At 42.0% G+C, this 12729-nt stretch overlaps 1 protein-coding gene across 1 annotated transcript in view; it reads right to left on the bottom strand.

The window, feature by feature from the left end:
• Positions 1 to 3489: 3489 nt before the first annotated feature.
• Positions 3490 to 12729, bottom strand: part of TEX35 (testis expressed 35) — a 44970-nt gene continuing 35730 nt past the window's right edge. Inside the window, exons 12-13 of the mRNA XM_037806683.1 lie at positions 3909 to 4096; positions 3490 to 3811 (exon numbers count right to left, since the gene is read on the bottom strand). Coding sequence (XP_037662611.1) covers positions 3807 to 3811; positions 3909 to 4096 — 193 coding nt within the window. The 3' untranslated portion in view covers positions 3490 to 3806. The remainder of the gene's footprint in view (positions 3812 to 3908; positions 4097 to 12729) is intronic.

The raw sequence follows: 12729 nt of genomic DNA on the forward strand, positions 1-12729 counted from the left end.
AAACAAATACCCTACAATGGGTTGGCTAAACACCAGGAATTTATTGGCTCATGGTTTCAGAGGCTGGGAGGCTTGCTTCCTCCTGGGGTTGGCATCCCCGGGCTGGCAGGCGATCTTTAGGGTTCTTTGGCTTTCCCATCACATGGCAATGCACATGGTAGTGTCTTCTTTCTTTTCTGGGTTCCACTGACTTCCAGCTTCTGGTTCCTCCCTGCGCTTCTCCTTCTGTGTCCAATTTCCTTTGCTTTTTAAGGATTTCTGCCATATTGGATTAAGGCCCACCTCATTCAGTTTGGGCCACACCTTAACTAATAACATCTTCACAGGTCCTATATGCAAATGGGCTCACACCCACAGGACCGGGGTTGGGACCTGAACATGCCTTTTGTGGGGAACATGATCCAGTCCCCTATGCCTACCCCACCCCCAGTCTCAGCAATGGCCAAACCTGCCCCATGCCCACACCCCTCAACTGAGCCCATACCTTATTATCTGAAGCAAACCCCAGATATCATACTATTTCATCTGTAAATGTTTTGTATATGACTCAAAGAGAAATCTTTTTGTATCATAACCACAGTTTCATTACACATCAAAACAAATTAACCATAGCTCCTAGTGTTAAAATTTCCCAATTATCTCAAAATTGTCATAAGTGATTTTTTTAAATAATTTGAATTAGGATCCAAATGAGCTTTACATGTTCAGATTGGTTGATATACTTTCAAGTCTCTTTTAGTCTACAGGTTACTCCCTCATCTTTTTTTTTTTTTTTACCCTTACAATTTATTTGGTGAAGACACTGGTTTGCTTATCCTATAGATTGCCACAATCTCGATTTTGTTATCTCCCTATGGTATAATTTAACATGTTCTCTATCCCCATTTTCCTTGTAAATTGATAGTTGGATGTAAAGCCTAATTAGATTCAGGTTTGATTTCCGTGGTGGCAGGTTCTAACAGGAGGCACAGGACATCTGGTTGTCCCCTATTGTGTCATTAGATGCTGCTGCTGATCAATGTCTGGGTGTTTTGGTTAATTAAAATTTTCAAAATATGATTCTGTCATTCCTCCTTCGTTTATAAACAGAATACTTCTATGAAGGAGAAATGTTAGAATCAGATATCCACTATTTATCTACTCTTTGACACCCAGGATAATTGCTCGACGCCCACCTTTTTTTTTTTTTTTAACTTAACTTAGTGTTATTTTTTAGTTTGACGAAACAAATATAAAACATACAAGTAACATGATACAAATTCTTGGGGCTGTCAGTATGAAATAGTCAACTAAGACACATTTATAGTGCTGTTAATAGCTCAGTGTAAGAACAGGCTTTTAGCTGGTGTAAGAACGGGCTTCATAAAAGAACATGAGGTGGTAGGAAAAGACAGTCTTGCAAAATGTTGCTGGACATGAACTGTCTTCTCATGAGATTTATCATTGAACTACAGCATTGAAACTACTTTTAATATCTCCTTTCTTTTAATACAACAGAGACTTACATTTCTGTGTTTGTCTTTCCAAAGCTAACTTAATTCTGTGGTTAAATCAGCCCCATCTAGTACTTGTTCTTAACATAAAAAAAAAAAGACTTGTTTTTTGCAGTTCATGGATAAAGTAGTAAGTAATCATCAGATTCCTGCTGAGAACTATACATGAAAAGAACAGCAGATGGCCTCAGAAGAGAGCAATTTATAGAGGTCATTTGTAGCCAAATAATAGTATTTTCTGAATTATGTATTAATAATTCAAAAAGACAAGTAAAAGTTCAGATAGTATCTCATTTAATGATTCTACTAAATAGTCCAAGAAATCTTTTACTCAGAAGCCTAAAAAAAACTCGCAATCAGCTGACATTTTTAGGTTCTGATGCTCTGATCCTGTTTAAATCCTTACGTTCATATTAATGCATCACAGGATTACAATTGTGGTGCCTCTAACAGTTCAGTTTTTGACCCCCACCTTTATCTACCATTTTCAAAACAACGAATTGGTTCCTTAACATTCTCCAGCAGTGACTCAGTGGGGTTTTTCGTATCATTATGAATGCATGGATTTTAACGGATTTGGTGTGTTGCAATCCATTGCAGTTACTATCCTTATTGATGCTCAAGTGGCCCACCTTTGGGAATCTCTTTTAGTTGCCTCCTGAGGTCCTTTAGAAATAACCTGAGAAGTCTTTGATGGCTTCTTTGCTATCTGGTAGGACAAGATGTTCTGGCTTGTACGTTTTGTATTCAGACCTGGAATCAGCCATTTCTCCACAGAGCCCTGGTTGTGTTTAGTGGGAAACAGTATTTGGAGACTGCTCTCTGGATGCCAGGAGTTTGCTTAGTTTTAGTCTCTTTATCCTGGTCTTAATGTCAGAGTAGTTTGCGGCTTTAGTTCCAAGACCACCCAGCATTTTTTGTGGGATGAAATCGTGTAAGCGCTGAGTCAACAAATGTTTATAAGCACAGACTAGTGGGGATAGACAAAGACAATCGTAAAGTGCTTAGAATCTCTTCTGAGAGCAGGTAGGGAAGGAAAAAAAAATAACTCTAGAGCAGGGCTTCTCAAATTTTAGTGTTCATGCGAATCACCTGGGGGTCTTGTTAAAGAGCAGCGCCTGACTCCGCAGGTCTCAGGGGTCCCGAGATGCTGCAGGTCTAACAAGCCCCCCAGGGGAGGTTGGTGATTCTCCACTAAGGACACTCAAGTAGCCTCCAGTGAGGCTCTAGAAGCAGTAAGTAGTGAGGGCTGTTGAGATTAAACGGTAAAGGAGATTAAACGGTAAAGGAGTTCAGAGCAGTAAGGGGACGCTGTGAGGAGGTGGTGCTCACGCAGGGCTTTGAACAGGGCTTGCAATGGTTTTTAAATCAGGAGCAGAGCAGCAGGGCAGTGGCAACTTCACATTTAAAGTAAACTTGTTACTGTTATTATTAAGGTAAAACACACAAAGAACAAAGGGCACAAATGACAAGTTAACAGCTTGATACAATTTTTTATTGAGATATAATTCATGTACCATAAAATTCACCCTTTTACAGTGTACAAATCAGTGGCTTTTAGTATATTCACGGAATTGCATGACCATCACCACTATCTAGTTTCAGAACATTTTCATTGTCCCCCAAAAGAAACCCCTTACCCATTAGCAGCCACTCCCCATTTTCCCCTCCCCCCAGCCCGTGGCAAACAGTAATCTACTTTCTGTCCTTATAGATTTGCTTATTCTGAACTTCTCATATAAATGGATTCATACACTGCATGGTCTTTTGTGACTGACTTCTCTTACTTAGCATAACAGTTGCAGAGTTATCCATGTTGTAGCATGTATCAGTGCTTTGGTTGATTAACATTCCATTGTATGGATATACCACGTTTTGTTTATTCATTCATCAGTTGGCATACATTGGGGTTGTTTCTGCTTTTCAGCTATTTTGAATAACGCTGTTATGAACATTCATGTACAAGTGTTTTATGGATATATGTTTTCAGTTCTCTTGTGTATATACCTAACAGTGAATTTCTGGTTCATATGGTAACTCTGTGTTGAATTTTTTGAGGAATTGCTAAACTGTTTTCCAAAGCAGCTGCACCATTTTACATCCTCAGCTTGATGAATTTTTACACAGAGTTCACACCCATATCATCACCATCTAGATGGTAGAACATTATCAGCATCTCAGCATTCCAGAAGCCTCCCCCAAACCTTCTCCCCATCCCCGTCACCCCCATTCCACAAGCGACCACTATTGTGCCTTCTGTCACCAAGGATAGGTCTTGGTGGCTGGGACTTCGCTAGGTAGAACTGAAGGTCTTTACCCTGTGGTGAGAAGGAAGAACATTAGCAAAAGCACAATGAATGAGGCAGGGAAATCCCAGGTTTAACTTCTTCTGTGTGGGCAGGTACCCAGATTTACCTGTTGCCAAAGCTTGATGCACGAAACTGTCCCCCTCATCCCACTTCCTGTGCAGACAGAGGACCCTGTCAGAGCAATAACGAGTGGGCGGCTTCTCGGTTAGGATCCTTGGGAGGCAGGGGAGGAGCTGTGGAGGCCTCTGAGGTGGGGAAACCATGTGCAGCCACTGGTGATGACTGAAATTCATCCTAATGGGGAATCAACAGCATAAAGTGCCACAGTTAGACCCGGTCTGTGATGGGGAGGCTGTCATGAAGGGGTCTGCGTCTGCAATGGCCCTGTCACAGCCATTCTACCCCGGCCCTTTAGTTCCCATCCACCCCCCCACTAGTGGGCTCTTTAGGAAAGACCCAGTCACCCAGAACTCAGACGGCTGCTGAGGCAGGGCTTTTCCGAGCAGGTCCCCTGGCTGGCAGGGAACTGCAGTGTGGGCAATGCAGCAACAGCCATCTGTTCTGCAGCACAAAATGCTGGAAAGCCATGCTCGGTGAGGAAGCTCCCCAGGTGGTGGCCCCTGGGGAGTGGGCCTGCAGCTGCTGAGGCGAGGACCCCAGCTGTGGGAAGCCCTTCCTCCCGGCTCAGCAGTTCTCCGGACTCCAGCCCTGCATTCTCCTTACCCTGCAATCAGGGTCCATCTCTTTCCCCCGAACTGACCTCTTCTTTTTGTTCTAGTCCAAGCCCACACACAGAGCTATATGCACGAAGTCACTACCACACACACTCAAAACTGAGTTATTTGACTCTTTGCCTCAAAAAGTCCCTCCTGTGGACTCCTCTGAAAGATTTAGTGAGAGCCTCCTGACAGGAGCTCAGGTCTTGTTCCCAAAGGGCCATCTCCAAAACAAACCGCCTGAAATGATCACCTCCCTTCATCTCACTGCCTGGGAATTTATCAATTAGAGATTCATTTGGGTTGGTGAATATTAGTACTCTTTAAAAGATGCCAACGTCCCTAAGAGGGCCAGTCTGTCACACAGCAGGATGCGTTAGTTTAATGGACTGCTCTCCTCCCAGCACAGAGCTGACAAGCGCAGCTGCTGGTGAAGGAGCGTGGATGGAGGAGTGGGGAGCAGCAAAACAGGGAGCGTTGCCTTGATGGGCAGGGCAGGCTTGGATGTGGTGCAGGAGTTTGTGTGTGTGTGTGTGTGTGTGTGTGTGTGTGTGTGCACGTGTAGCAGGGGTTGTTTCCCATGCAGTCCTGGGCATCTGGACAGAGAAGTCTCAGGTGGTTGACAGAGTCTAGAAAGAGAAATGGAGGATGCCAAAGACAATTTTTTTGGCTAAGTATTTTATACACACCAGGAAAGGGTTGAAACCTACCTCCTCTTCCTTTCCTCCAGGGTCTTTATATCAGTCAGGTTCACAAGAGAAACAGAACCAACAAGATATATGTATGTACATTTGTATGTGCATATATAAGTACACGTGTATGTACATGTATATGCATATGTATATGTGGATATATAAGAGATTTGTTATAAGGAATATGGCTCATGCAATTGTGGAGGCTAAGTTCAAATTTGTAGGGCAGGCCAGAGGCTGGAAATTCTGGTGACAGTGATGTTGAATTCTTGAGTTCAAATTCATTAGGATGGAAACTTAGGAAGGAGTGGAGGGTGCAGTCTTGAGGCAAAATTCCTTCTGATCCTCAGAACCCTCAGATTTTGTTTGTTAAAACCTCCAACTGATTGATGATCACACCTTTATTTAAGGTCAACTGATTGTAGATATAATCCCGTCTATGAAATACCTCCTAGTAACAAGTAAACCAGTGTTTGACCAAACAACTGGATACCACAATCTAGCCAAGTTGAGACATAAAATTAACCATCACAGTCATCTTCCTTCCACTTGTCTCCCCTCCTTCTTTTCTCCCTGTACTTTCTTTCTTCTTTTCCACCCTGTCCTTCTCCTATTCCTTTTCTCTGGCCCTAGAACAGAATCGTTCTATTTTCCCTACATTAATGATTTAAAAGGCTTTTGCGGGCTAGCCTGGGAATCTATTGTTCTAGCCTCACTATATAGAAAAATACACTGTCTAGCCCACAGTAGGTCCTCAGCAAGCATTGGTTAAGTAAATTAAGGAATGAAAGTCACTTTATTGTGAATTCCAAATATGGAATTTGTGGGTGGACTTTTGGAACTCATTCCTAGGTGGGTGACCACTGGCTTTCCTATGGTCATAAACCGGAGGTATCAGTCGTTGTAGGCTCCTACAAATTTCAGAGATGAAACCAGGGTCAGGACACCCACTCTATTCTAAGTTCCCCTTTTGCATCTTTGCAGCTTTTCCTTCTGGCGAGTTCAGTGGGCAGGGACTGATGGGATACCAGCGCCCTCTGCTGGCGTATTGTCATAGTTGACTTTTGCACACTTGGTTTACATATACCCTTGTTTTTAATGAGCCTGGAGAAGGCTATGTAAGAAAGGGTTAAGTTTAGCTTTCACATAAAGACAATGTGGAATAGGGGAAAAAGGAGGCTGAACAAGGCTGGCTCAAACGGGCTCTGTGATTTGGAGGAGGGAAAGGGCCCTTGACGTAAGGCTAGAGTTGGCTCTCGCAGATAGGCTGTACAATTTAAAATCCCAAAGGTGGGCTAGTTAGCTCTTTTGGACAGACTGTACCCTCTGGAGTATCCAGCCAATGGGGAAACAGGGGAGGGACTTGCGTTAGGCCTGGAATATAAATTTTCGCTGTGTTCTATTGTTAGCCATGCCTGCCATGTGTCTGGCTGTGCGTCCGTTCTTGCAAGATCATGAATAAATTCTTTTCTCCTCCATAACTGGGTGAGCGTTTTTAAGGTATAATGCTTGTTTCTAACAGCTGGAAGTGAAGATTTCTGGTTTTATGTCACGCTCATGCCTCAGCAAAAGTCAAGACTGAAGGGGGCTCAGGATGATAAAAAAATGAGTATCAGGGTTGGAAGATAGCAGAGTAGGAAGGTCCAGAAATCAGTCCCTCTACCAGAACAGCTATTAAACAGGCAGGAACTGTCTGAATCAATGGTTCCAAAACCCAGTGTCCAGTAGAACACCTTACAGCATCCAGGGAGGAGCAGGAGGAAGAGGCTGATAAACTACAGTAAATGCCAGCAAATTGCTCTCTCCCCATGGTGGTTACTGGCAACCATCCCCCACTCTCACAGCAGATAGCAATGGGGTCCTGCCCCTGGCGTGGCTTGTCCGTACCAGAGAAGTACATAAAAATCCACTTCCCCAAGATGGGGGTGGGAGGTGCAGGCTTATTGGGGATCACTGCTTTTAATTAGCTATTTTGCACCTCTGGGGTCGGGGGTCTGAGGGCCGCCATTGTTCCAACCTACCCAGACAAAGGGGGCGGAGAAGACTTAAAGTCCGCACACTTCCTCAGAGCTGTGGGGGACAGTCGAAGGGCTGCACTGGCTGGGCAGGGGCCAAGTAAAGAAAGCACAGCCCTGAGGAGGACAAAGCTCTTGGTACAATTCCTGGCTCCTCCCCTAACCCCTCCCCAGGACAGCCTGGCGTCGGCCAGTGCTCCTTTTGTGGGTCCCTGGCCTTGTTCCAGCTATGGAAGACTGACTTGGGAAACTCCAATCCGGCAGGCCTCTCTCCCAAAATTTGTCCTCAGGGCAAAAGCAGCTTAAGACAAGGAAAGCAATGCAAGAAATACTGGAGGCAGATGGACTGCAGCAAAAGCATCTCTGCTTTAATTCTTGCAGTGGAAGTCCTGGGAGGAGGAGGAAATCTGTTTCCTGAGTAAAGGGGGCATTCAAAGTCCTGTAAAGAGAACTCCTAAGGCCACTAGGAAGCAAGAGTCCAGGACAAGACACAGGCTCAGAAAAGACAGGGAGGACCTTGCAGTTTGCATTCACCTTGGGCTGACCTTCCTGACAGAAGGGCTGAACTCTGAGAGAAAGCACCAGCCAACCCAAAGCCAATTTGCAAAGACAGTGAAAGGTGCTTTGTGCTTAGATTTGCTTGATTTTTGTTAGTCCCTGACACTAAGAACAACTCTGTCACCAGCTGGTTACAAACTCAAGAAACAGACACCTTAGAAAATAAATTCCAGAATTAACATTTTAAAATATTAGAATGTACAGTGTACAAGAAAAGATTGTGAGATAAACAAAGAAACAGGAAATGATGGTCCATCCAAAGAAAGAGAATAAAAATTCAGAAAACATCAACAAAGAAGAACAGACTGTGGACTATTGAACAAACATTTTTAAAACCTGATCTTCATATGTTCAAGAAGATGAAGGAAAATACAGAGAAAGAATTAAAGATACCAGGAAAACAAGGAATGAACAATATGAGACTCTCAAGGAAAAGATAGAAATTTTAAAAAAGGAACCAGAGAGAACCACTGGTGTAGAAGACCACAATAACTGAAATGAAAAATTCCCAGGAGAGTTTCAACAGATGATTGGAAAGCTGGCAGAAGAATCAGCAAACTCAAAGACAAGACACTTGAAACAAGTAAGGCTGAGGAGCAGAAAGAGAAAAGGATTGTAAAAAGTAAAAATAGCCTAAGAAACCTCTGGGACACCATCAAGCCTACTAATATATGCATGAAGGGAGTCCCAGAAGGAGAAAGTGGTGGGAGCAATATTCAAAGAAACAATGACAGAGAACTTCCCCAATATAGCAAAACATGGGACTATGCACATCCAAGGAGCCCAGAGAACACCAAACAGGATAAACATGAAGAAAAACACACCCCATCATATTTTGGTCAAACAGTCATATTCGAAGTATAAGGAGAGAGTTCTGAGAGCTGCAAGAGAAAAACATGTATGTACAAGGGAGCCCCAATTAAATTGAGTACAAATTTCTCTTCAGAAATCATGGATGCAAAAAGTCAGTGGGTTGAAATACTTAAACAGCTGAAGGAAAACAATGACCAATCAAGAATTTTATATCCAGTGAATCTTTCTTTCACAAATGCAGGAGAGATTTAGACATTGCCAGATAAACACAAGCTGAGGGAGTTCATCACCATAGAACTGCCCCACAAGCAATGCTAAAGGGAGTTCTTCTGAATGAAAAGAAAGGACACCAGACAGTGGTTCAAAGTGGCATAAAGACATAGAGACCTCCAGTAAAGGTTACCACCAGTACTATCGTATTGCATTTTCGTATGTAACTCCACTTCTCACTCCCTATAGATGATAAAGTGCAAAGCATAAAAAGTAATGAAAAATCTATGCTTTGGGACATACAGTGTACAAAGATGTGATTTGTAACAAGTACAAAAAAACGTGGGAGTACAGAGGGGTATAGGAACAATGTATATATATGCTAGTAAAGTTAAGTCGGTTTCAAGTGAAATATGATTGTTGTGGTGGGTTGGAACTGTATGTACCCCAGAAAAATCATGTTCTTAAAGGTAATCCACTCTTATAAACTTATTGTAAGTAGGATCTTTTGAAGAGGTTGCTTCAGTTAAGGTGTGGTCCAGGGTGGGTCTTACTCCCCTTACCGGAGTCCTTTATAAGAGACAAAGAGAGAAAAAGCCACAGAAGCAAGAAGTTGAAAACAATGAAATCTGGGAGAGAAGGGAGAAACCAGCAGATGCCGCCATGTGCCTTGCCATGTGGCAGAGTTGTCAAGGATTGCTGCAGCCAGTCTTTGGGAAGAAAGCATCACCTTGATGATGTCTTGATTTGGACATTTTTCTCAGCCTCAAAACTGTAAGCTAATAAATTCCCGTTGTTAAGCCAACCCATTTCATGGTATCTGCTTTCAGCAGCCTAGGAAACTAAAACAATTGTTATATACTTAGGATATTAAATTTTAATCCCATAGTAAACACAAGGAAAATACATGAAAATTATATTCAGATAGATATGAATGATACAATATGATACAATACAAAAAATATATAAAATAATATAAAAGTAGGCATTAACAGAAGAATTGAGGGATAAAAAAGGTATGACTTTCAAACACTAAATTACAAAATTACAGAAGAGAGTCCTACATTATCAGTAGTGACTTTAAATATAAATGGATTAAAATCTCCAATCAAAAGTCAGAGATTGGCAGAATGCATAAAAAGGCATGGCCCAACTATATGCTGTCTGCAGGAGATTCAGCTTAAATTAAAAGACGTAAGAAGGTTGAAAGTGAAAGGATGGAAAAAACATAACATGAAAGTAGTAGCCCAAAAAGAGTGGGGTAGCTAAACTATTATCAGATAAAATAGACTTTAAGTCAAAAACTGTTACATGGAACAAAGAAAGACACTATATATTGATAAAGGGATCAATTCAATAAGAAGTTGTAACAATTATAAATATATATACATCTAATAACAGAGCTCATAATATATGAAGCAAATACTGATGGATTTGAAGGAAGAAATAGTCCTACATTAATAGTATGTGACTTTAATCCACCACTTTCAAAAAGGGGTAGAGCATCTAAACAGAAAATTAATAGAGAAACACAGGACTTGAATGATACCCTAAACCAACTAGACCTTTTAGATCTAACAGTCATATATAGAAAACTTCACCCAACAACAACATTCTTCTTGAGTGCCCAGGGATCATTCTCCAGGAGAGGCCATGTCTTAGGTCATAAAACAAGTCTCAGTAAATTAAAAAAATATTGAAATCATACAATATATCTTCTTCAACCACAATGGATGAAGCCAGAAATCAATAAGAGGGGAAAATGGAAAGTTCACAAATATCTGGAAATTAAACAACATACTCTTAAACAACTTCAAAAGGTCAAAGAGGAAATCACAAGGGAACTTAGGAAATATCTTCAGGCAAATGAAAATGGAAATACAGTATACCAAAACTTATGGGTTGCTGCAAAGGCCGTGCCGAGAGGGAAATTTGTATCTCTAAATGTTTATGTTAAAAATGAAGAAAGATTTCAAATCATAGATATAACCTCAAAACTGGAGGATCTAGAAAAAAAGAGCAAACTAAACCCAAAGCAAGCAGAAGGAAGGAAATAACAAAGATTAGTGTGAAAATAAATGAACTGAAGAATAAAAAAAATATATAACATTTTAGTTTCCTAAGCTGTTTAAGCAAATACCATGAAATAGGTTGGATTAAACAATGGGAATTTATTCATTCACAGTTTTGGGGCTGGGAAAATATCTAAATCAAGGTACCATCAAGGTGATGCTTTCACCCCAAAGACTGGCATTCTTGGTCTGGCTGATGGTGATCCTTGGCTCCTCTGTCACATGGCAAGGCACATGGCTGCATGTCCTGGTGTCTTCCTTCTCTTCCGGGGCCTTTTGCCTTCACCCTCTGGCTGCTTCCTCTGTGACTTTCTCTCTGTCTGAATTTCATTCCACTTATAAAGGACTCCCAGTAATAGGATTAAAACCCATCCTGATTGGGCTGGGCCACATATACCTTAACTGAAGTAACTGCATCAAAAGATTCTAGTTACAATGGGTTCACACCCACAGGAATTGACCAAATTTAAGAACATCTTTTTCTGGGGTACATACAGCTTCAAACCACGACATTCCACCCTCTGGACTCCAAAAAGACAAATTGTTTTTTCTATGTACAAAATACATTCATTCCATCACAATGTCCCAAAAGCCTTAAGTCTTTTCAAAACGATGCTTAGTATAAAGTCTCATAAAAATTGGTAATGGGTATAGTCTATCCTGGAGCACAATTACCCCTGTCTTTGGACCTGTGAAATCCAGAGAATGAGTTATCTTCTTCTGATATGAACGGAGGGACAGAATAAGCATTTCCATGCGCATAGGGAGAAATTGGAAGGAAAGCAGGGGTTATAGGTCCCAAACAATTTTGAAATCCAGCAGGGGCTACTCTATTAGACTTTGTTCCAGTTTGCTAATGCTGCCATTATGCAAAATATCAGAAATGGATTGGCTTTTATATAGGAGGTTTATTTGGTTACAAAGTTATAGTTCTAAAGGCCATGAAAGTGTCCAAGCTAAGGTGTCAACAATAGGGTACCTTCACAGAAGAATGTCCATTGGCATCTGGAACACCGCTATTGTGGCTGGTGTCTTCTTCCTTTGCTCCCAGGCTGTGTTTGAAAATGGATTTCTCTGAGGACATTCTCTCTAGGCATCTGGGTGTATTCTCTTACTTTCTGCCAGGCAGACTCTGAAGTAGCAAAAGTCTACTTTCAATGGCTGTCTTTAAAATGTCTCTCTTGGCTGCAGCTGCTCTCCAAAATGTTTTTCTCCGCTGCTCTTCAAAATGTCACTCTCAGTTACTCTGCGGTCCTTCTGTTTGTGAGCTCTTTTATAGGACTCCAGTGATTAAATCAAAACCCACCCTAAATTGGCAGGGCCACACCTCCATGGAAATAATCTAATCAAAGGTATTACCCACAGTTGGTGGGTCACATCTCCATGGAAACAACCGAATCCAAAGATTCCAACCTAATCAACACTAATACATCTGCTGTCACAAGATTACATTTAAGAACATGGCATTTTGAGGGACATAATACATCCAAATCAGCACAGACTTCAAGGTCTAAGAGTCATCTATAAAACGATGCTTTGTCCTCTAGGTCTAATGAAATGGTAGCCCCTTCCAAGTGCTTGCCCAGCAGCCATGCCCTCTCTGAATACTGAGCTGAAGTCTCTACCCTCTCCAAACACTGGATGGCAGCTAGACTCTCCCTAATCTCCAGGGCACAGGCCCCACCCTCTCAGAGCACTGGAGTGGCAGGACTCTTCCCGAACAACAGGGCAGGAGGCCCGCCCTCTCCGAGCGCGGGTCAGACTCACCCTTTCCATACACATGGGTGGGCCCACTCTCAAAGAAGATGCCTTTGGTTCAAACCTTGGCTTCCATGTTTCTGCCCTTGAAGT

The sequence above is a fragment of the Choloepus didactylus genome, chromosome 2, assembly GCF_015220235.1.
Source record: "Choloepus didactylus isolate mChoDid1 chromosome 2, mChoDid1.pri, whole genome shotgun sequence".
Taxonomy (NCBI): Eukaryota; Metazoa; Chordata; class Mammalia; order Pilosa; family Megalonychidae; genus Choloepus; species Choloepus didactylus.